This window comes from Macaca mulatta, chromosome 2, assembly GCF_049350105.2.
Source record: "Macaca mulatta isolate MMU2019108-1 chromosome 2, T2T-MMU8v2.0, whole genome shotgun sequence".
Taxonomy (NCBI): Eukaryota; Metazoa; Chordata; class Mammalia; order Primates; family Cercopithecidae; genus Macaca; species Macaca mulatta.
In genome coordinates this window covers 34,277,570-34,300,544 of record NC_133407.1, presented here as the reverse complement: position 1 = coordinate 34,300,544, position 22,975 = coordinate 34,277,570, and the positions used below count along the sequence as shown (strand labels likewise).

At 39.3% G+C, this 22,975-nt stretch overlaps 1 protein-coding gene across 28 annotated transcripts in view; it reads right to left on the bottom strand.

The window, feature by feature from the left end:
* NEK11 (NIMA related kinase 11) overlaps window positions 1–22,975 on the bottom strand; it is a 310,863-nt gene that overhangs the window by 169,836 nt on the left and 118,052 nt on the right. For 15 of the 28 annotated variants that reach the window (XM_077991454.1, XM_077991457.1, XM_077991458.1 and 12 more), the window contains 3 exons: window positions 18,721–18,840; window positions 15,737–15,830; window positions 10,788–10,902 (listed from right to left, as the gene is read on the bottom strand). In XM_077991454.1, the coding sequence (XP_077847580.1) occupies window positions 10,788–10,902; window positions 15,737–15,830; window positions 18,721–18,840 (329 nt within the window). Of the gene's footprint in view, window positions 1–10,787; window positions 10,903–12,754; window positions 12,863–15,736; window positions 15,831–18,720; window positions 18,841–22,975 lie in introns of all 28 variants that reach the window. The other 13 variants (XM_077991459.1, XM_077991461.1, XM_077991464.1 and 10 more) reach the window with 1 other exon arrangement.

Below are 22,975 nucleotides of genomic sequence, written 5' to 3'. Positions count from 1 at the left end.
ACATCAAAAAGCTTATCCACCATGATCAAGTGGGATTCATCCCTGGGATGCAAGGCTGGTTCAACATTCGCAAATCAATAAACATAATCCAGCATATAAACAGAACCAAAGACAAGAACCACATGATTATCTCAATAGATGCAGAAAAGGCTTTTGACAAAATTCAACAGCCCTTCATGCTAAAAACGCTCAATAAATTCGGTATTGATGGAACGTACCTCAAAATAATAAGAGCTATTTATGACAAACCCACAGCCAATATCATACTGAATGGGCAAAAGCTGGAAAAATTCCCTTTGAAAACTGGCACAAGACAGGGATGCCCTCTCTCACCACTCCTATTCAACATAGTGTTGGAAGTTCTGGCTAGGGCAATTAGGCAAGAGAAAGAAATCAAGGGTATTCAGTTAGGAAAAGAAGAAGTCAAACTGTCCCTGTTTGCAGATGACATGATTGTATATTTAGAAAACCCCATTGTCTCAGCCCAAAATCTCCTTAAGCTGATAAGCAACTTCAGCAAAGTCTCAGGATACAAAATTAATGTGCAAAAATCACAAGCATTCTTATACATCAGTAACAGACAAACAGAGAGCCAAATCAGGAATGAACTTCCATTCACAATTGCTTCAAAGAGAATAAAATACCTAGGAATCCAACTTACAAGGGATGTAAAGGACCTCTTCAAGGAGAACTACAAACCACTGCTCAGTGAAATAAAAGAGGACACAAACAAATGGAAGAACATACCATGCTCATGGATAGGAAGAATCAATATCGTGAAAATGGCCATACTGCCCAAGGTAATTTATAGATTCAATGCCATCCCCATCAAGCTACCAACGAGTTTCTTCACAGAATTGGAAAAAACTGCTTTAAAGTTCATATGGAACCAAAAAAGAGCCCGCATCTCCAAGACAATCCTAAGTCAAAAGAACAAAGCTGGAGGCATCATGCTACCTGACTTCAAACTATACTACAAGGCTACAGTAACCAAAACAGCATGGTACTGGTACCAAAACAGAGATATAGACCAATGGAACAGAACAGAGTCCTCAGAAATAATACCACACATCTACAGCCATCTGATCTTTGACAAACCTGAGAGAAACAAGAAATGGGGAAAGGATTCCCTATTGAATAAATGGTGCTGGGAAAATTGGCTAGCCATAAGTAGAAAGCTGAAACTGGATCCTTTCCTTACTCCTTATATGAAAATTAATTCAAGATGGATTAGAGACTTAAATCTTAGACCTAATACCATAAAAATCCTAGAGGAAAACCTAGGTAGTACTATTCAGGACATAGGCATGGGCAAAGACTTCATGTCTAAAACACCAAAAGCAACAGCAGCAAAAGCCAAAATTGACAAATGGGATCTCATTAAATTAAAGAGCTTCTGCACAGCAAAAGAAACTACCATCAGAGTGAACAGGCAACCTACAGAATGGGAGAAAATTTTTGCAGTCTACTCATCTGACAAAGGGCTAATATCCAGAACCTACAAAGAACTCAAACAAATTTACAAGAAAAAAACAAACAACCCCATCAAAAAGTGGGCAAAGGATATGAACAGACATTTCTCAAAAGAAGACATTCATACAGCCAACAGACACATGAAAAAATGCTCATCATCACTGGCCATCAGAGAAATGCAAATCAAAACCACAATGAGATACCATCTCACACCAGTTAGAATGGCGATCATTAAAAAGTCAGGAAACAACAGGTGCTGGAGAGGATGTGGAGAAATAGGAACACTTTTACACTGTTGGTGGGATTGTAAACTAGTTCAACCATTATGGAAAACAGTATGGCGATTCCTCAAGGATCTAGAACTAGATGTACCATATGACCCAGCCATCCCATTACTGGGTATATACCCAAAGGATTATAAATTATGCTGCTATAAAGACACATGCACACGTATGTTTATTGCGGCACTATTCACAATAGCAAAGACTTGGAATCAACCCAAATGTCCATCAGTGACAGATTGGATTAAGAAAATGTGGCACATACACACCATGGAATACTATGCAGCCATAAAAAAGGATGAGTTTGCGTCCTTTGTAGGGACATGGATGAAGCTGGAAACCATCATTCTTAGCAAACTATCACAAGAAGAGAAAACCAAACACCGCATGTTCTCACTCATAGGTGGGAACTGAACAATAAGATCACTTGGACTCAGGAAGGGGAACATCACACACAGGGGCCTATCATGGGGAGGGGGAGGGGGGAGGGATTGCATTGGGAGTTATACCTGATGTAAATGATGAGTTGATGGGTGCAGCACACCAACATGGCACAAGTATACATATGTAACAAACCTGCACGTTATGCACATGTACCCTACAACTTAAAGTATAATAATAATAAATAAATTAAAAATATATATATGTTAATTTAGTAACAAATTTAAATTTACATTCTCATATTATATAAAATATTTAGAGCTACTGCTTTTTTCCAACTCTGAAATTTCATGAAATACAATTATTTAAACTCCTCACATGCATACAGACTAAGTGTCCTTGTCATGACTATGAGTTGTGCAACTCTGTACTTCCAGCTCATATTTTTCTGATAAAGCTCTCCTTGAAATCTGCATAGGAAACTGTCAGTACAAGTTCTATCTTTTTCTTAGCCTGTCTGCGCTATTATAACAAAATACCATGAACTGGGTAATTTATACAGAACAGAAATTTATTTCTCACAGTCCTGGAGGCTGGGAAGTCCAAGATCAAGGCAACAGTAGGTTTGGTTGTGTGGTAAGGGCTGCCCTCTGCTTCCAACATGGCGTGTCATTGCTCGATCCTCTGGAGTGAAGGAACACTGTGTCCTCACATGGTGGAAGGTGGAAGAGCAAGAGGGATGAACTCACTCCATCAAGCCCTTTGATAAGGGCACTTAATCCCATTCATAAGGAGGGAGTCCTCATGAGCTGATTGCCTCTTAATGACCCCACCTCTTAATAATTGCCAACAACTGAGTTTTTGAGAGCAGACATTCAAGTCATAACAATCTTAAAGTGCAAGTACAGTCATGTACTGCATAATGACATCTCAGTCAACAATGAACCACATATAGAGTGGTGGTCCCATAAGATAATTAAACTAAAAAATTCGTATCACCTAGTGATGCAGTGTAAACACACATACTGCACTATCAGTCATATGAAAGTATAGTGCCTACAAGTATGTACAATGTAATCATAATAAATACTTATGTTACTACTTTATTTACTATACTACACTATTATCATTATTTTATAGTATACTCCTTCTACTTATTTAAAAAATGTTAACTGTAAAACCTTCAGGAGATACTCCAGAGGAAGGCATTGTTATCATAGGAGGTGACAGCTCCCTGCATGTTATTGCCCATGGAGATCTCCCAGTGGGACGAGATACGGAGGTGAAAGGCCAAAGGCCTAGGCTAGTATGTGTGTTGGTGACTTCATTTTTAACAAAAAATTCAAAAGTTAAAAAAATTAATGTTAAAAGTAGAAAATAGCTTATAGAATGATATAAAAAAGAAAATATTCTTGTACAGCTGTACAATGTGTTTGTGTTTTCAGCTGAGTGTTATTATAAAAGAATCAAAAAGTTTTTAAAATTAAATTTTATAAAGTAAAAAAGTTACAGTAAGCTAAGGTTAATTTATTGTTGAAGAAAAATACTTTAAAAAGAAATTTAGTATAGCCTAAGTGTTATATATACAGTGCTTATATATAAAGTCTACAGTAGTAAACAGTAGTGAATGTCCTAGACCTTCACATTCACTCACCACTCACTCACTGACTCACCCATGGCAACTTCCAGTCCTGCAAGCTCCATTCATGATAAGTGTCCTATACAGGTGTACCATCTTTTATACTGTGTTTTTACTGTCTATTTTCTATGTTTAGATATACAAATACTTACCACCGTGTTACAATTGCCTGCAATATTCAGGGCAGTAATATGCTGTACAGGTTTGTAGTGCAGGAGCAACCAGCTATACCACAGAGCCTAGATGTGCATTACGCTATGTCATCTAGGTATGTGCAAGTATACTCTCTGATGTTTGCTTAAGGATGAAATTGCCTAATAACACTTTCTCAGAATATATTCCTGTCATTAAGCAGTACATGACTGTATTCATTTGAGTGATATTTGAATAGGTTTTTTTGTATGTTGTTGTTCATCCTATGTCTGTAATTTTTACAATATAACTACTTACTATTCTTTTTATAGTGCTTTTCGAAGACTTGTTAACAAAGACATCCCAGTTTTTCAACCTATGCTAGGGCAGGAATCAGGTTCACAACCTCAGTACTGTAAAGCAGCATAGGATATGTTCTAAGAAAGACGAAAAAGGATCAGGGAGATTAGTCAAGGAGTCCTGGTAGGAGACATCTTCTGATGTCGCATCAAGGAGGACGTCTTTGAGCTGGGTCTTAGAAGATAAGTTTGCTTCTAACAAGTAGACAGGAGTTGATTAGCAGCATCTAAGTATTCTATATCTGACTTGGTAGTAATAGCTCCTGTCACTGATTGAGCCAAACACAGTAACAGACATGTATGTCACTGTATGTTAACAAATGAGTTATATCTAACACATGTTATCTCAATACTCACAGTGAAGTTTTCAGATTGGTATTACTAACTGCATTTTACTGATTAAAAAATAAATGTAAAAACTGCAGATCACAGAAATTATGTTCCTTAAAATCACAGTGCTATCACATGGGAAAGTCAGGACTCAAATGCAGATCTGAAAGATTCCCTTTCATATGGCAGCTTAGCTTTCTTTGGGCATCATAACAATGTTCTCCAAGTGGTAAGCACATAAGCCCTGAGCACAACTGTGAAACCTGCATGCATGGAAAATAAATTTATCAACTAAAGGAAAACCATACTGTGTATGTGCAGAGCACTGTCTGAAACACCCATTATAAAAGGTTTTACTCTATTACATTTGTTGCTATACCCTATTTATATTACATTTGCTTAGGATGCCATGTCAAAGTGGCTTGTTGGGCAGGTGTTAGTCAGCATCCAGCTTAACTTTTCAAATTGGATATCATCTTTGAAATTTTAGTTAGAGACTTGTCATATAGAAGGAACACTCTAAATTATTAAATATGCCTCAGGGTGGAGAATCAGCACATCTTCATTCAGTATTAGATTCATTCTAATTACCCTGTAGAACTCAGAAATTAGTGAGAACTGCAGGCATCTTTATTCCTGAGAGCAAGTATTAGAGTCAGGTGGAAACACTATTATGAAATGCAAATATAACTCAGTGGAATAAGGGACAATTATGAAATAAAACCACCATCAATTTATGTTTATAAATCAAGTCTTGAAGACATCTAAAGTTCTGGAAGTGATGGAAGATCTAGGAATGTGGAAGTAACCCCTGGTATTTGTTTGGTCTTCTTTTCTGAGAGCTAAAGAGCCAGGCAGCTCCACCAGCTGGAGACATTGGACTGGGCATTGGAGTCTGAGCTACTACCTTTTGTTGTATTAAGCTCCAGTGGCTTTAGTGGACACTAGGTCCTTTTAGATCTGCTGGTAGGGCTCTCTGCTACTCAGATGTGTGCACCTCCACCCCCAACTATATAGACGGAAGAGAGAGGAGCTAAAAGATCCCTGTCCCTTATCTCCAAATAGCCAACTTTCCTCCCGAGACAGGACCCCAAAGCTTTGTTAACACTCATTGTGGAAGACAATGTTGTTCAGCTGATGTTAGAAGAAAATCTCAAACCCCATGATCACCCTCTGGATTAAGGACTCTGTGTCCCAGGTGATACCCAGAGATCTTCCCAATTGCTTTCTATCTCCATGACTTTACTCGCATCTTTCTTGGCCATTCATTAGCTAACACATAGACAGTTAAGCATTACATTGTTTCTTCTGAATATTTTAACAATTTTTTAAATTTATCAATTTTATTTAGGTATAATTTATATATAATAAAATGCACTAATTTAAAGTATAGAGTCCAGTGAGTTTTGACAAATATACCCATCTGCGTAGCCAGCACCACAATCAAGACAGCAAACTTACAAACTTTTCTATCACAAAAAAAGGTTTCCTTATGCCCTTTTGGAGTCAACTCCCACCACCACCACCCCCAGGCAGCAACTGGCCTAATTTCCATCACTATAGATAAGTACTTCTGGTTCCGGAACTTCACAGAAATGGAATCATTCTGTCTTTTATGTAAGACTTCTTTCACTTCTCATAATTTTAAAAGTATTTATCTATATTGTTGTATATATTGGTGTGTGTTCCTTTTCAGTGTCAAGTAGTATATATTCCATCGACAAACTACACATTTGCTTATCCATTCACCTGTTGACGGACACTTGACTTGCTTTAATTTTGAGTACTTATGAATAAAACTGCTAGAAACATTTGTGTACAGGTCTTGTAGACACATTTTCAGATAACTATCTAAAAGTGAAATTACTGAGTGAGTAGAGGTTTTCTTTTTAAAATTAAAACAATAAAAACATATCATGTTTAATTAACAAAGTTCAAATCACTTTATTTCCACTTGAACTTTTAAAAAGAAGAGGTGACATCATAAGTCATAGAACAGCCCAGAACTGCAAAGAGCATGTGGGGTTCCTACAGGCAAGCAAAGCACAACCTCCTAGAGGTCAGAGCTATCTCTGAGCACTGGGCTCAGTGCTTGCTTAAAGAGTGGCTGAACAGGAAATGAAGAGGTGACAGCTGGTCAGGATGTGGGTAAGCAGCCAAGGCCTACTTCACTGCATTCTCTACATCTGACTGGTGGGGTAGGGAGTCATGCTCCTGGTAGACCCACGATCAAGAGTCTCAGGCTATTCCAGCTTTGGAAAAAACACTGCTCTGAAAGTCAGCTGTGAGTTGCTAAAACATAAAATAAAATAAAATAAAATAAAATAAAATAATATAAATAAAATAAAATAAAATAAAATGGCTAGAGTACAAGGAAGTTCCTGGCAAAAATTAATGGGCAAGAAATCATTAGCATTACATATAAGAAGTTAAATGGGGATAATTTCTTTAACATTCCAGTTGTACTTTCTCAATTGATTATAATGGTTACCCATGACTTTTGCTAGATTAAATCATATGCATAGTCAACTAATGCATATCAAATGTAAATAATAAGTCTTATCCTGTCTTTTTTTTCCCTGCAACTAACTCCTCATATGCCAGAGGGAATTTTCCAAGTCAACATCAAAGACTAATTAAACATTTGGTGTAGGAGCTTTGAAAGAATGACTGTGTAATTTTATTTTACATATACATGCCAAATAAAAAATAAACTAATAAAAACTTCCTTTGGGTGCTGAAAGTTTGCAGTCTAATCTTCTAAAAGGCAAAAAGCATTGAAAAAATAATTAACCACTTCAGAGTTCATCAACAAATTAAGTCTCATGTTTCAAAACCTCAATTAATCTCTGTGATCACTAATTTTCTGGTAGTTGCCCACCTTTCTAATGATTTGTCAAACCCAAAGCTTGCATTTTCTTTTTTTTCTTCTTTTTTTACTTTTGTTTTAGGTTCATTATAGCACTATGCACAATAGCAAAGACATAGAATCAACCTAAATGCTTACCAAAGTTATATTTTCATAGTTCTAAGTTTATTTTTTGAATTTAATATTAAGAAAGAATAGCATTTAGAAAGTATGAATTTACAGACAGGAAAAAATAACAGAAATGTTTAAAGTATTTTACAAGGCATCTGATCCACCTAAAACTATTATGTATTTTTTCTAATCTGATAGTTTATCATAGAGTCCTAAGTAGTCTTTACATTACAATATGAACAAAGTGGTCAAAGAAGTAGATTTGACGATTTCCACTTTGGCTGGTAAATCAACACACTGTCTACCATACTGAAATCTCCATGACAAAGGACAAAATGAGAGGTAAGAAGGACATAGCTTGAGTTTCCCATAGTAGCCGGAACCTGTGGTCAAGACTAGCTTGGGAGTAATTTGGCTACTACAGTTCACAAAAATTAGCAAAGAGACACATGACAAAGACTCTGCCTTTCGAAAGTCCAATTTCTTTGATATGTTTTTCTGTTTCTTACAAGTCGATTGCTTCTACCCACCACCACCAGAAACACATCCTTTGGGGGAAATGGAAAGGGTGGTGTACTAGATAGAAAGCAGGAACTCTGCAGTCCTTAAGCAAGACATTCAATGTCTTTGGATTCTCATCTATGAAATGAAGTATTAAATACTTTTCCTATTTGAAATCAGGAGGAAGCTCAGACTTTTTGGTCCTAGACCACCCATTCAATATCCTGCCCTGGGGCTTCCTATGCATAAATAGTGATGGCTCTGTCCTCCAGCAGAGCACAAGCCACAGGTATCGGGAGTTACATACTGCCTAACTTTCTCAGCTTTCTGTCACTGGAAAAGGGTCCAATTCAGACCTCGCACAAGAAAGAATTCAGGGCAAGTTCACAGAGAAAAGTGGAGGCAAGTTTATTAAGAAAGTAAAGAAACAAAAGAATGATTACTCCATGGGCAGAGTAGTGGCATGAGCTGCTCGACTGAATAGACTTATAGTTGTTTCTTGATTATATGCTAAACAACAGGTGGATTATTCACAAGTTTTCCAGGAAAGGGGTGGGAAACTCCCGGAACTGAGGATTCCTCCTACTTTTAGACCACATAAAGTAACTTCCCATGTGTCGTGGCATTTGTAAATTGTCACGGTGCTGGTGGGAGTGTCTTTTAGCATGCTAATGCATTATAATTTACATATAATGAGCAATGAGGATGATCAGAGGTCACTTTCATTGCCATCTTGGGTTTGGTGGGCTTTGGCTGGCTTCTTTACTACAACCTGTTTTATCACCAAGGTCTTTATGACCTGTATTTTGTGCTGACCTCCTGTCTCACCCTGTGACAAAGAATGCCTTAACCTCCGGGGAATGCAGCCCAGTAGGTCTCAGCCTTATTTTACTCAGCCCTTACTCAAGATGGAGTTGCTCTGGTTCTAATGTCTCTGACATTTCTATTTTTAGAAATAGAAGTCCATGGGATATTTCTATACTTCTGAATTTTACTTTTGGAAACTAACAAATAATATATTAAATATCATAAAAAGCCTAAGATAGAAATTCATCTGAAATACATATTTGTTTGTCAAGAATGTCTGTTACAAGATGGCTTCCATAGCACCATTTCAAAAGTTGGCTAATGCCAATCTTGTCTCCATACAGCTGAAGGAGGCAGCACAGGCTCTAACAGCTCTATCAAGAAGACTTCAAGTACAAATCTGGGATAAGAAGACAAGATAACCCAAGGTTCACTACCTTAATTCTCAACTTGAGAAGACAGCTACACTGCTGCCAAAGAGAGCTCTTATATCATTGTGCAGCCATAAGGATGCACTTGAAGACCTCCAATAACACAGAGTGCAACTGGCCAAGGATCCCAGCTGCTGTGCTCTGAAATCCATCTCTGCATTCTCTCAGAGGCTATGATGCCTCCTGATGGGCGACTACTGGAGCACAGTAGGAATACAAAGGCAGGCCTGTAGGATGGCTCACTTTGCTAGAGGACTTCCTGATGCCTTTGCTACCTCTGACTGCAGAGCAATCTAGTTCACCTCCACCAAACCTCTCTTTTCACTTGGAATAAGACTTTAATCAGTGGTCTAATGGTTCCCCTGGTTTTTTCTAGCTCTTCTTTACTTTCTTTTATGTAAGCATTTTCTCTAAAAGTAACACTGCAATTGTAGTCCTGACTTAGCATCTGCTTCTCAGAGGTCCAGACTAACATTCATTCATGTATTCATCCACTCATTAATTCAGTCAAGAATTATAGAGTGCTTAGAATGTTCCTGGAACTTTGCTCTAGGCACTGGGGAGACTGGTGAACTATACTGAGAAGACACTTACATTGATAACCCTTCTTTGCTCAAAGTGTCATAACTGCTTCCCCTTCTTCAGCACTTACTGTATGCTGGGCACTGAACTAAGACCTCTCCACATGCCACATCTCATTTGCTCTTCACAACAACCCTGAAAGAAGGCATTATTATTCTTATTTCATAGATAAGAAAGCAGAGACCTAGAGAGATTATGTTGTCAGGGCCTTTTCTGATAGAGCCAACTTTTTTACTCCAAAACCCATGCATTTAACCGTTAGCTTATGATGTACCTACTCCATTTGGATGTATCTGCTCCATGTGGACCACTGATTAAAGTCTTATCCCAAGTGAAAATAGAGGTTTGCTGGAAGTGTACTCGTTTGCTGTGTAGTCTGAGGTAGCAAAGGCATCAGGAAGTCCTCTAGCAAAGTCAGCCATCCTACAGGCCTGCCTTTGTATTCCTGCTCTGAGCACTTTTATTTTCTGGTAATGCACAACTGCATAGTTGATTTTCCAAAGCCTGGCTTCATTTCTTCAATTTAAATTTACGACAGTTGGGAGAACCATTTACAGAACAGGGAAAACACAGTGCTCCAGAGCATTCAGAGTTTGCACAATTCCAAAGTCAGGTTAACGACAACATTGTTTAACCCACCCAGAAGAGGTCTCTTATCAGGTGTGAGTTTCCAACTCATCCTCACTATTGCAAAGAAGATAGAGAGGACAGAAAAATCCTTAGCTTCTCTACTTTTCATCCTGGTCATAGCCCAGCCCTGGCAAACTGATAGCAGGTACTGCATATACCCAGAGCTTCTCTCAGAGGCCAGACAGGCCCACTGCAAAGTCAGCCACAGCAACCTGGGCAGCAGCTGTGAGCAACCTTGTGAAAACCAATGCAAACACGTACCATGATATCCAAGGTCAGATGTGGCATCCTCTACAATTGATTCAAGTTTGCGGAGGTCCATGGAAGGAATAGGCTGAGGTTCAGACAGGTTCTCTAAAGTCGGTTCATCAAATTCCTTGTGGAAGGTAATTAACAATTCATGAGATGCTGATAGAAGGAAACAGCACTACCACAAATGAAAAAAATATTCTTACTTAGAAGACTACTTGGAAACAAGCCTACCTAATCCTCTCCCTTAAACATTTTCAAACTTCAGGAGGTAAGCTGGGATAAGAGAAACAGCCCTGAATCAATGAGACAGGTGACTTTGCACAAAGCATTTAACCTTCATGGGCTCAGTTTCAGGATCATGACTAGGTAAGCCAAGTGGGGTGCCCAAGGTACCAATTGAAGGTACTCACTCCATTGACAGCTGAGGGGGGCCTCCTTCAATTTGGCACCTAGGATATTCCAGTTACCACACCCTACTCCAGCCCTGCTCAGTTTCTGCATCTCAAAATTAAAGGTGTTAGCTTGAATGACTTACAAGTTCCCCTCTAGCTTTAAATCTCTGTGATTCTATGAATTCCAATTTCCTAAAAGAAAAAGATCTAAGAGACCACATGATGAAAGAATTCACGCTTTAAAAAAATAAAAGGTTTAGCCAAAATCAGTAGGTATTTCAATAAATCATTTTGCCTTTTTCCCTTAGTTATGTGTGTGTGTGTGTGTGTGTGTGTGTGTGTATTTGTGTTTGAACCTGGAGCTGGTGCTGAGTTGATCTATTTTTCTTGATAAATGGTTTTCATGGGAAACTACTCCAAGAGTATCTTTTTAATAAAACAAAATTTAAAAGAAAGTTCAATCTAATCTCAATAAGTGAAATGAAGCCATGCCACACTGCAGTGCAGTATTTGTGAGAATATCATCATAAAGTGTTTTTAAGAAGTCAGTTTTCTGTACTATATAATAATTGTTTCAGGAGGTGAAATTGGTTCCAAATTTCAAAGGATTGCTGAGAGTACACAGAGAACTTTATGGATAAAGAACAAAGAGTACATGAAATACATCTTTACATGCACTTCGAAAATTATTTGAAAATAACAATGTATTTGGACTCTCAATTAACTTTGATTTGCTGTTTCTCTTTGAAGAGAAAGATAGAATTATTATAAATGCTTCTTTTAGAAGGAGAAGGACATGGTCTGATCTTTGGTCCCCATTACCACTCTATGTATAGAGACCTGATCTGCTATGTACTTTTCACAGAGACCTAACTTTAGCCCCAGCACAACTGTATACGCCACAGGATCAAAGACAGACCTGGCCTGTCTTACGTATTATGGTATCTAACTGCTTTAAGCGGTCATTCTTTAGAGAAACAGTGCCTAACATGATTCCACATTCGATGGTGCGTCAAGATTTCAAAGCCCAAATTCAGCCAACCAGAAAATGCCTGCCAAAATAAAACGCCTTGTCAGCTAGGGTCTGAAAAACAAAGCAAGCCACTCTCCTATATGCCTCAAATAATTTTTATAACATGTTTAAGAGGTGACATAGAGCCCATTCTCTCCCATAACTCTGATTCTCTCCTGTAAGTGCTTTAGAAATATAAAGTAGCTTGCTTCCGCCAGGCAAGAGAGATGGAAGAAGGAATAGAGAACAGAGCTCCAGTGAGATTAGTAAGAAATTAAATCATAAACATGTGTATGGGAAAGGGGAAGGAAAGCACTCAAAGATGGGAGCATTTTTCTCTTCCTCTTCTTCTTTATCACATTTTTCTTTAGCCTCTTGCATCTGATTAATCTCTTTCCTATATTCATTTCATCTTTTTCAGCTCAATGAAGCTTTTTCCTGCTACATTTAAAACCCTTCAGGCTCCTCTGCAAAGTGTTCAGCTTCCCATTTGATTTCCCCTTTGTTCTCTGGGTATCATTAAACCTGCCTCACTTTTGTGCTGAATAGTGTGTGAATATGATTAAACTTGCCTCTTCCCTGTCTTGCCACCTCTCTTCATCCTCGTCCTGGGGTGAACAAGAAGGTCTTCCCTCAGGTTGCTCCTCCTTTTCTTCCATTCCTATTAAATGTGTTTTTTCCTAAGGAGATTATGACAAGGTCTGTTCAGCAGTGGTTTTCCAAGTCTTCCCTCATCTGAGGTGAAGTGCTGCTTTCAGGAGGCCCATTTTCTATTCATTATTAATCAGAGTGTACATAGGAAATAGACCAGCAGCATAGGAAATAGCAGAGGGCTTATAAGAAATGCAACATCTCAGGCTGCATCTGGTCTAATCGAATCAGAATCTGCATCTTAACAAGATTCATAGGAAATCAAGGTGCATTTCAAGTTTGAGAATACTATAAGCCGTAAGAATTTGGAGGAGGGTCCATTGATTGTAGACCCAAGTGGGCTGAGAAGGTTTTCCTGAAAACATTTGAAAGAGAGGTGGGATGCTGACAGTGTGCCAGAGGGAAATGGCTGATGTGACTGCACAAAAGAGAGCAAGATGCCTGGGGATGCTGAGCCATCCAGTCTGTGGGCCTGAACCAGCTGGCAAGAGGACACAGTGTTCAAGCAAAACAGACTCAACAGCCATCTATCTGCCTGGAGCATTTCTGCCGTTAATATATAAACATACGAAACATGCTTCTGGAAAGCTCAGGGCCAAAGACAGTGGTGGCACTAATCTCAGAAGATCAAAGAATGAACCACAGTCTTTGTCCACAACAGCATCAGCATCAGTCGCTTCCCCTCCTGCTCCCTTTGCTCCTTGCTGATGGGAAGGGGATGAAAATGGGAAGTCACTGGGGAAGTGATGAGTTGGGAATTCATAGGATCCTTGTGAAATCCTCTCTTTCTTCATCTGAGTTGGGCCAAGATCAGAACTTTGTGTCTAGCTCCCAAAGGACCTTGATTTATAAGAGGAAGACAAGACCTAATACAGTGTAGTCATAACACCAATAATAATTCCATCCAATATAAAAGAACACAAACATGGTGATCTTGAAGGGTCAAAGAAGAAAAGCAAAAAAGCAAATTATCAGACACTAATATTTAAGCTCATACTTGAAACTACATTTCTTTTTTGCCATATGGTAACTTCAAGAATGAAGTCATTTAGATTTTATAAAACAAAATAATACCATGCCTGTACTTCTCCATTTTCAATCTTAGGGGGAAAATCCCTTAGAATCAGGGATCCCTGATTTATAAGAGGAAGACAAGACCCTAAAGAGATTATGACAAGGTCTATTCAGCAGTGGTTTTCCAAGTCTTCCCTCATCTGAGGTGAAGCGCTGCTTTCAGGAGGCCCATCTTCTATTCATTATTAATCAGAGTGTACACAGGAATCAGACCAGCAGCATAGGAATTAGCAGAGGACTTATAAGAAATACAACATTTCTGAGCATTCTAGAAAACTATGTCCCCATTTCTATAGCTGAATAAACAAGTACTTTACACATGAACACACTCAGAATTCTTATAATTCTGTCAGCCTCCTTGCCAGGATCTGTGGGAATGTGCAGTTCTCAGGACTGTAGGGGGACAAAGCAGACTGAACCAAAGAAGAAGACCCATCTTCACAGGTTATCATTTGCAGGGCCTAGACGTGTGTGGGAAGTTGAAGAAAGGCACCTAGTTTTCAGAGGGGGGCTTGAGTCCTTCCATAGTGGTGGCATCAACACCCTTCTCCAAACAGGGATCCAGCCCTATTGTTGACCCCATGGCCTTTCAGCCAGCAGGTTCTTCACTCACCAAGTTCCCTGAGCAGGAAAGAACCCATCTCCCAAGTCTCTGTAGCCTGCAACAGATCCCACATGGGGACTTCACTTAAATGGAGTGGCGGATGGGTGGGAAAAGGGGGATGGAATTGAGCACATATCAAACCAGCATCTCCACATTGTCTGCTAACTGGTCCATCAAACAGAGGAAGACTCCTGAGGTTAGAGGAAGCTAGGTCTCTTATTGGTCCCAACTTGGGATTTTTAGAACTCCAAAGCACATAGAACCCCTAAATAATTGAGAAAGATGCATTACTGGCAGATCTCCCCTTAAGAGGGGCCCTATCTGGCTGAGGGTGAGGTCTCATGCATGCCCCAAGGTTTGGAGCCCTCTGATAACTAAGCTACAACAGAATTAGCATCCCTGGGGCTTGGGGGATTGTACCCGCAGCCTCAGGGGGCTTGGTGCTTCCTGCTAAAGGAGAGAATCTCTCACATGCAGGGATCTCCATTAATAAAAATCAGAATTTGAGATAGTAGAAGTTCTCTATAAAAATGGCTTCATCCCAAGTTGCTTTTACTTGAAGAGCTATGAGGTTGGTATTGACATCTATTGCCCAAATTTGACATTGTAAAGACCACCTTATTTATTAATCAGAGCCTACCCAAGGCCTGTGGAGACACTGTCAACCATTAGAGAAAATGGTGTTTGCTATTTACAGATTTGGAATGCCGAGGACATGCCGAGGTCATTTCATGTGAATCTGCAACTCTATTCATTATTGAACATCTATGGCAGTTAAAATTTGAATGAAGTTATCAACACAGTGTACAACAAAATGGGTAAGAAACAAAATAAAAAGGAAAAGAATAAAAACCAAAGAGAACAATGTACTAAAGAGGTAAAGCAACAATAGCATGGGTGGAATTAAAAATTAGATACACGCACATTTGTTCTGTCAGCTAATCCTTTTAACCCATCAGTTACGCATTCAGTGCCAATTCAGTTGTCTTGTGCAGAGTAGGCACTTGATTTTTGTTAAATGGATCAATTGACCCACCTCTCGCTACAACCACTTCGAATCGTTGTCACCAACTGTTGACCTACATTCTAGAATCCTTCCTAGAACTCGGCAAAGTTAATCTGGGTGTTCTTGTTTTCTCCCTCGTCCCTTTTCCTACCCAATCATCGCCATGAATCTGAAGCAAGAAAAATTTTCATGTAAACTTTAAAATAAGAGGATACTTACATGGAGTACATCAACACTCAGCTGCTGAAAGTTCCGAGATCTCAATTCTTGCATTCGTTTGCTATTTTCTTCATATTTTTCTTCCACAATCTTTCTATAAGTTTAAAGTGAATGTAGAAAAATAACTGTGAATTGCTAAAACCATGTCTATATTATACAGATGAATGTGATCCTTATTTCAACAGATCGACTGGGGGATTAGAAAATCAGGCCATCAGTTCTCTTCCTCATCAAGGTGAATGTGGTGCAGCACCCAGCTTTTAAAGCTTTTAAAGCACACACAGGATGTTCTGGTTCCTTATTCACCCTTACAAATCCCAAAATGCAGCAGCAGGAGAAGGCAGTGCTCCTCTCTGTGTGTTCTCCAAGTGCAATGACAGAGCTATGTGTTCCCAATGCCCAGCACAGTGCCTAACACATACTAGTAACACAAAAACTGCTTTCAGGATGAACAAATCCATAAAAAGTAAAACTAGAGCCACATATCAAAGGATGTATGAGGAAATATATGGGAGTTATTGTACAGGGGAATTTTTCTAGACACATTTACTTTGTTTTCTCTTATTACAGGAGAGTGAGTTTAAGAGACCTGCTACTGAACTGGGAGAAAGATCTGAGTTCTCTGATTACTTGTGGGCTAATTGATACTCAGGTTTTCCTCACTGAACACCCTTCTGGTCAAACTTTCTTGTCTCTAAAATGGGTACATTATAATTCTTCTGACAATAGAGTAATTTTCTAGCTAAAACACAAGACCCCCTTGATTCTACAATCAACAATTAGAAACAATTCCAATACAATTTATTCACAAAATCAAGGCCAAACTTTATTTAAAACCATTACCTTCAAATAAGAAAAATATATTAGTGTAACATGTGAAAGATATGTGACTTCTTTGTATTAAAAAACAGTTTTAATGTAAATATTTTGTAATCTGCATATGTTATTAAATTTACCTTTTTAATCTGTTCCTATCAGAGATTTAATTTTTCTTTTACCCTCAGCCAATGACATGAATCATGGCACCTTGGAAATATCACCATTTCTGAGGTATTACAAACAGATTTGGGGCTGTGAGCTGATGCAATGGCTCAAGCAATTTATGTGAATATATTTTCCCAGTAAAACTCACATTCAATGTCACAGTGGTTTGCAGAAGCCAACTTGTATTGGCTCCCAAGAGCAGACTGTGTAAATATCTTCCCAACTGAAAATTAAATGATATCATATTGGTAGCTTGATATTGGCCACAGTGGAAGTATTTATATCACAGAAATCAGCAGCCCCCTTCAAATCCAGAGCTGGTTATTAAATATTCACCAGCACACCACTGCTCACAATCTACTTTCATGGAAATCTTTTTCTACCCATTTATTAAAGAAAGCACATGTCAAGGGAAAATAGACTCACAGATTCTTATTTGGCTTATCATGATATTCATTCTAAGTACAAGGACACCTCTAAATCAGTTTTCAGATAAATTAACAAGGTAACAAAAGGAACAGATTTGTGTTCAGGTTCTTTCTGTCTCTCTAGTTCTTTACTGGGGCTCCTAAACTACCAAAACATTGACAGAGGAAGAAAAAATAAGAAAAATTAGGAAATTTGATAACCTACCAACAGATAAATCAGTTTTTCAGAAATTGAGGCTCTTAGGCTCTTTGAAATTTCATTTTATACATGTATTTTTTTCAGTTTTATTAAAACTTAATTGACAAAAAATTTTAGATTTATATATACTATGTGATGTTTTCATATATGTATACATTGTAGGATGATTAAATCAAGCTCTACTCTGTTAGCAATTTTCAAAAATACAAAACAATGTTATTAATCACAGTCACAATGTTGTACAATAGATCTCCAAAACATATTTCTCCTGTCTGACTGAAACTTTTTACCCTTTGACCAACATTTCCCCATTCATGCCCCCTTTCCCCTAGTAACCACCATTCTACTTCCCTCTTTTGTGAATTCAACTTTTTAAGATTCCACATATAAGTGATATTACGCAGTGTTTGTCTTTCTATGCCTGGCTTATTTCTCTTAACATAATGTCCTCCAGGTTCATCCATGTTGTTGCAAATGATGGGATTCCCTTCTTTTTTAAGGCTAAATAGTACTCCATTGTATGTATTTATACCACATTTTATTTATCCCCTTATCTGTTGATGGATACATACGTTGATTCCATATCTTGGCTACTCTGAATAATTCTGCAATGAACATTGGAGTGTAAGTATCTTTTTGATATACTGATTTCATTGGATATAAATCCAAATGTAGGACTCCCGGATCATATGGTAGTTCTATTTTTAATTTTTAGAGGAATCTTCATCCTATTTTTCCATAATGGCTGTACTGATTTACATTCTCACCACTACTGCACAAGGGATCCCTTTTCTCTACATCCTGGCTAACACCTGAAATTTCACTTTTTCATGTAAATACTCTAATTACTAGTGATATCTCCCACCAGCAACACCGCCCTGAGCATAGACTTTTCTAAAGGCTTCACTTGACAGAACAGAGCTCTGTTTCCCATCTACTTCTTTCAAAAGCTAACAATTTCCTGCCAATAAAGTCTCCTTCCTATAAATAAGTGAGGTCTCCTGGTAGAAGGTACGCAGCAAGCACCTAGGGAATCTGGGTAAAACAGTGATGTCTCCTGCTGGGTTATGTGCAGAAGCTGTCAACAGCAATGAGGTTTCATTTGGAAATTGACTCTATTTTCATCACTAATAACCTCCCAAATAGTTAATCTTTCCCTTCACACAAGACTGAAAGCCTGATATTAATAGCACCTGACATTCAATCTATGGCTCAATAGTCATCTTGAAGTGAACGAGTGAATGAATAAACACATAAACACATAATCGTATGCATTGGGGTTTCCTGTTTTGGTTTCTGCTTTTCTCTGTAAATTCCCTGAGAGCCCTGAGAAGTAGTACCGAGCATGAGTGCTTAAAGGAAATGCAACTTACTTCAGCTTCCTGGCTTTCTCATCAGCTGCCTGGAGCTTTCTCAGCCTCATCCTTTCTCTTGGAGTCATTTTCTGTACTTCTGACAGGGCCCTCAGAGTCTGCAGGTGGATCCTTTTTTGCCTATAAATAACAAAGATTCCCCTCATATAGCCCATCCCAAACATGTTCAGAAAAATTAAACAAATATTTTATAAAAGTATTACTACACTACTGAGAGCAAAAGCATCTTGAGACAGGCCAGGCAAAACCTAATAAGCTTTGGGTATGTAATGAGCCAACCAGGACTGTAGTTAATAAGCAACACTTCCCAAATTAGATTCTTGTTTAAAGGAAATTATTTACTTTCCAAATTCCTGCTCGTTTCATCGTCAATGACTAGTTTTCATAAAGTAAAACAAATTAGGATCTCGGCCATCAAAGAGTAAATAGACGGGCACAGTAATTCCACTATGTGTATAAAACACATAATTTTTAGAGTTAGGCAGAGTTTGAATCCCACCTCCACCACTCATTAGCTCTGTGGCCTTGGGCAAGTAACTGAACCTCCCTGAATCTCAGTTTTCTCATCTGCAAAGAATGGGCCATAGTAAGTATCACATGAGATAACACATGCACAGTGCCTAGCACATAAAAAGTATTCCAAATGCTAGTATTATAATAGCTAAATCTTATTTTTTAACTTTTATTTAAAGTTCAGGGGTGCATGTGCAGGTTATACAGGTAAACTCGAGTCATAGGGGTTTGTTGTTCAGATTATTTTGTCACCCACATATTAAGCCGAGTACCGATTAGTTATTTTTCCTGATCCTCTCCCTCCTCCCACTCTCCACCCTCTGAAAAATTCCAGTGTCTGTTGTTCCCCTGTGTGTCCACATGTCCTCATCATTTAGCTCCCACTTATAAGTGAGAACATGCATTATTTGGTTTTCTGGTCATGCATTACTTTGCTAAGGATAATGGCCTCCAGCTCTGTCTATGTTGCTGCAAAGGACATGATCTTGTTATTTTTATGACTGTGTAGTATCCCATGGCATAAACGTACCACATTTTCTTTATCTAGTGTACCATTGATGGGCATTTAGGTTGATTCCATGTCTTTGCTATTGTGAACAATGCTGCAATGAACATATGCGTGTATGTGTCTTTATGACAGAATGATTTATATTCCTCCAGGTATATATCCAGTAATGGGATTGCTGGGTCAAATGGTATTCTATTTTTAGGTCTTTAAGGAATTACCACAATGTTTTCCACAATGGTTGAACTAATTTACACTTCCACCAATGGTGTATGAGTGTTCCTTTCTCTCTTCACCCTCACCAGCATCTTTTTTTTTTTTTTTTTTTTTTTTTTTGAGACGGAGTCTCACTCTGTCACCAGGCTAGAGTGCAGTGGTGCGATTTCAGCTCACTGCAACCTCAGCCTCCTGAGTAGCTGGGACTACAGGTGCGTGCCACCACACCCAGTGAATTTTTGTATTTTTAGTAGAGACGGGGTTTCACCATGTTGGCCAGGATGGTCTCGATCTCTTGACCTCATGATCCACCATTCTGTCTGGTGTAAAGTTTCTGAGAACTTGCCCTATGAATCTGGGTGGTCCTGTATTGGGTGCACGTATATTTTGGATAGTTAGATCTTCTTGTTGAATTGAACCCTTTACCATCATGTAATGCCCTTGTCTTTTTTGATTATTTTTGGTATAAAGTCTGTTTGGTTTGAAATTAGAATAGCAACCCCTGCTTTTTTCTATTTTCCATTTGCTTGGTAGATTTTTCTCCATCCTTTACTTTGAGCCTATGTGTGCCATTGCATGTGAGATGGGTCTCTTAAAGACAGTATATAGTTGGGCCTTGCTTCTTTATCCGACTCTACACAGTGCCTTTTAATTGTGGCATTTGGTCTGTTTACATTCAAGGTCAGTATTGAGCTGCGTGGATTTAATCCTGTCATCATGATGTTATCTGGTTATTATGCAGACTTGTTTGTATGGTTGCTCTATAGTGTCACTTATAGTCTGTGTACTTCAGTGTATACCGGTAGTGGCTGGTAATGGTCTTTCCTTTCTATATTTAGTGCTTCCTTCGGGAGGTCTTATAAGGCAGGTCTGGTAGTAACAAATTCCCTCAGTATTTGCTTGTCTGAAAAGGATCTTATTTCTCCTTAGCTTATGAAGCTTAGTTTGGCCAGATACGAAATTCTTCGTGGAATTTCTTTTCTTTAAGAATGTTGAATGTTGGTCCTCAGTCTCTTCTGGCTTGTAAGGTTTCAGCTGAGAGATCTGCTGTTAGTTTGATGGGCTTCCCTTTGTATGTGACCTGACCTTTGTCTCCAACTGCCTTTAACATTTTTTCTTTCATTCTGATCTTGGAAAATCTGATGATTATGTGTCCTGGGGATGATCTTCTTGTGAAGTATCTTACTGAGGCTCTTTGCATTTTCTGAATTTGAGTGTTGGCCTCTTTAGCTAGGTTGGGGAAGTTCTCATGGATGAAATTTCTATGTTTCTATGTAACATATTTCTATGTTTTCTAAGTTGCTTCAATTTTCCCCACCTCTTTCAGGGACATGATTTGATCTCTTTTACACAACCCCATATTTCTTGCAGATTTTGTTCATTCCTTTTTCTCTATTCTTCCCTGTCTTATTTCAGAAAACCAGTCTTCAAGCTCTGAGATTCTTTCTTCAGCTAGGTGCATTCTGATAGTAATACTGGAGATTGCATTTTTTTTTTTTTTTTTTTTTTTTTTTGAGATGGAGTCTCACTCCATCATTCAGTCCGGAGTGCAATGGTGCTATCTCAGCTCAATGAAACCTCCGCCTCCCAGGTTCAAGCAATTCTCCTGCCACAGCCTCCTTGGTAACTGGGATTACAGGCACCTGGCTAATTTTTGTAGAGATGGGGTTTTGCCATGTTGGCCAGGCTGGTCTCGAACTCCTGACCTCAAATGATCCACCCACTTCAGCCTCCCAAACTGGTGGGATTACAGGCGTGAGCCACTGTGACTGGCCTGAAATTCTTATAGTGTGATTTTCAGCTCAATCGGGTCAGTTACATTCTTTTCTATACTGGCTATTTCGTCTGTCAGCTCCTGTATCATTTTATTATGTTTCTTAGCTTTCTTGGATTGTGTTTCAATGTGCTCCTGCATCTCAATGATCTTCATTCCTATTAATATTCAGAATTCTATTTCTGTCATTTCAGCCTTCTCAGCCTGGCTTAGAACCCTTGCTACAGAGGTACTGTGGTCACCTGGAGGAAAGAAGGCAGTCTGGTTTTTTGAGTTCTCGAAGTTCTTGCACTGGCTCTTTCTCATCTTTGGGGCTGAAGTTCCTTCAATCTTTGAAGTTTTTTTCCTTTTATTCTATTTGATAACTTTGACAGTTTGATTTTGGTATAAGGTGGATTCAGTAGAATGGCTTTGTTTCTGGAAAATTTTAGGCAGCCAGTGCTCAGCTCCGAACCCCTGGGCTGTGTGCTCTAACTCTGGGAGACTTGTATTGGGCCCCAACTTTGCTCTCTGGCTCCTCAAGGTCATCAACTCATTGCACTGGGGGGCCCAATGTGCTTCTGGACAGCTGGTCACTACACTCTGATGGGTGGTGCCAGCCAAAGCATTTTGTAGGATGGTGGCAGTAGGATCCATCCTTGCTTGCATGTGCCAGCAGCGGCAGCGGTGGTGGAGTGGCAGTGTGGAGGGGTGCACACTTGTCAGCTGTGGAAAGGTGCTAGCAGGTGTCAGGGTGCCTGTCTCCCTGGGGGCGTTCACAGCAGCAGCAGAAGCAGAATGGCTCAGGGAGCTGGGTCCCTCCACTGGCAACTGTGCATGTGGTCCTATTGGTGGTGGTGCTAGCACAAGGTGCAGCACTGGTGGGCATAGGTCTGTGTGCAACCTCTGTGCATGTTGACACGCACATAGGTAGGAGTGCATGTCAGGGCAGGGAAGGGTCCGCTGTTCTCTGCACCTAGTTTCACTCTAGCAGCAGTGTTGGTACAGGGGCAGGGTGCTGGCAGGGCCAGGGCTGGCTGTCTCTGTGCCGCCAAGGCTCTGACTGCAATGGCAGGGGAGGTGAGGTGGGATACACTCCCGTCAGCAGCAGTAGCAGGGCACACGCATGTTGGCAGGGCAGGAAAGTCAAAATCTGCCCATGTATATACATGCCAGAAAAGCAACATGGGGAGGGGTGTGGCTGTGAGCCTGGGGAAGCTGCAGTTAGGGGAAGGAGTAGGTCTCCCCACTGGATCTCTCCTCCAGTC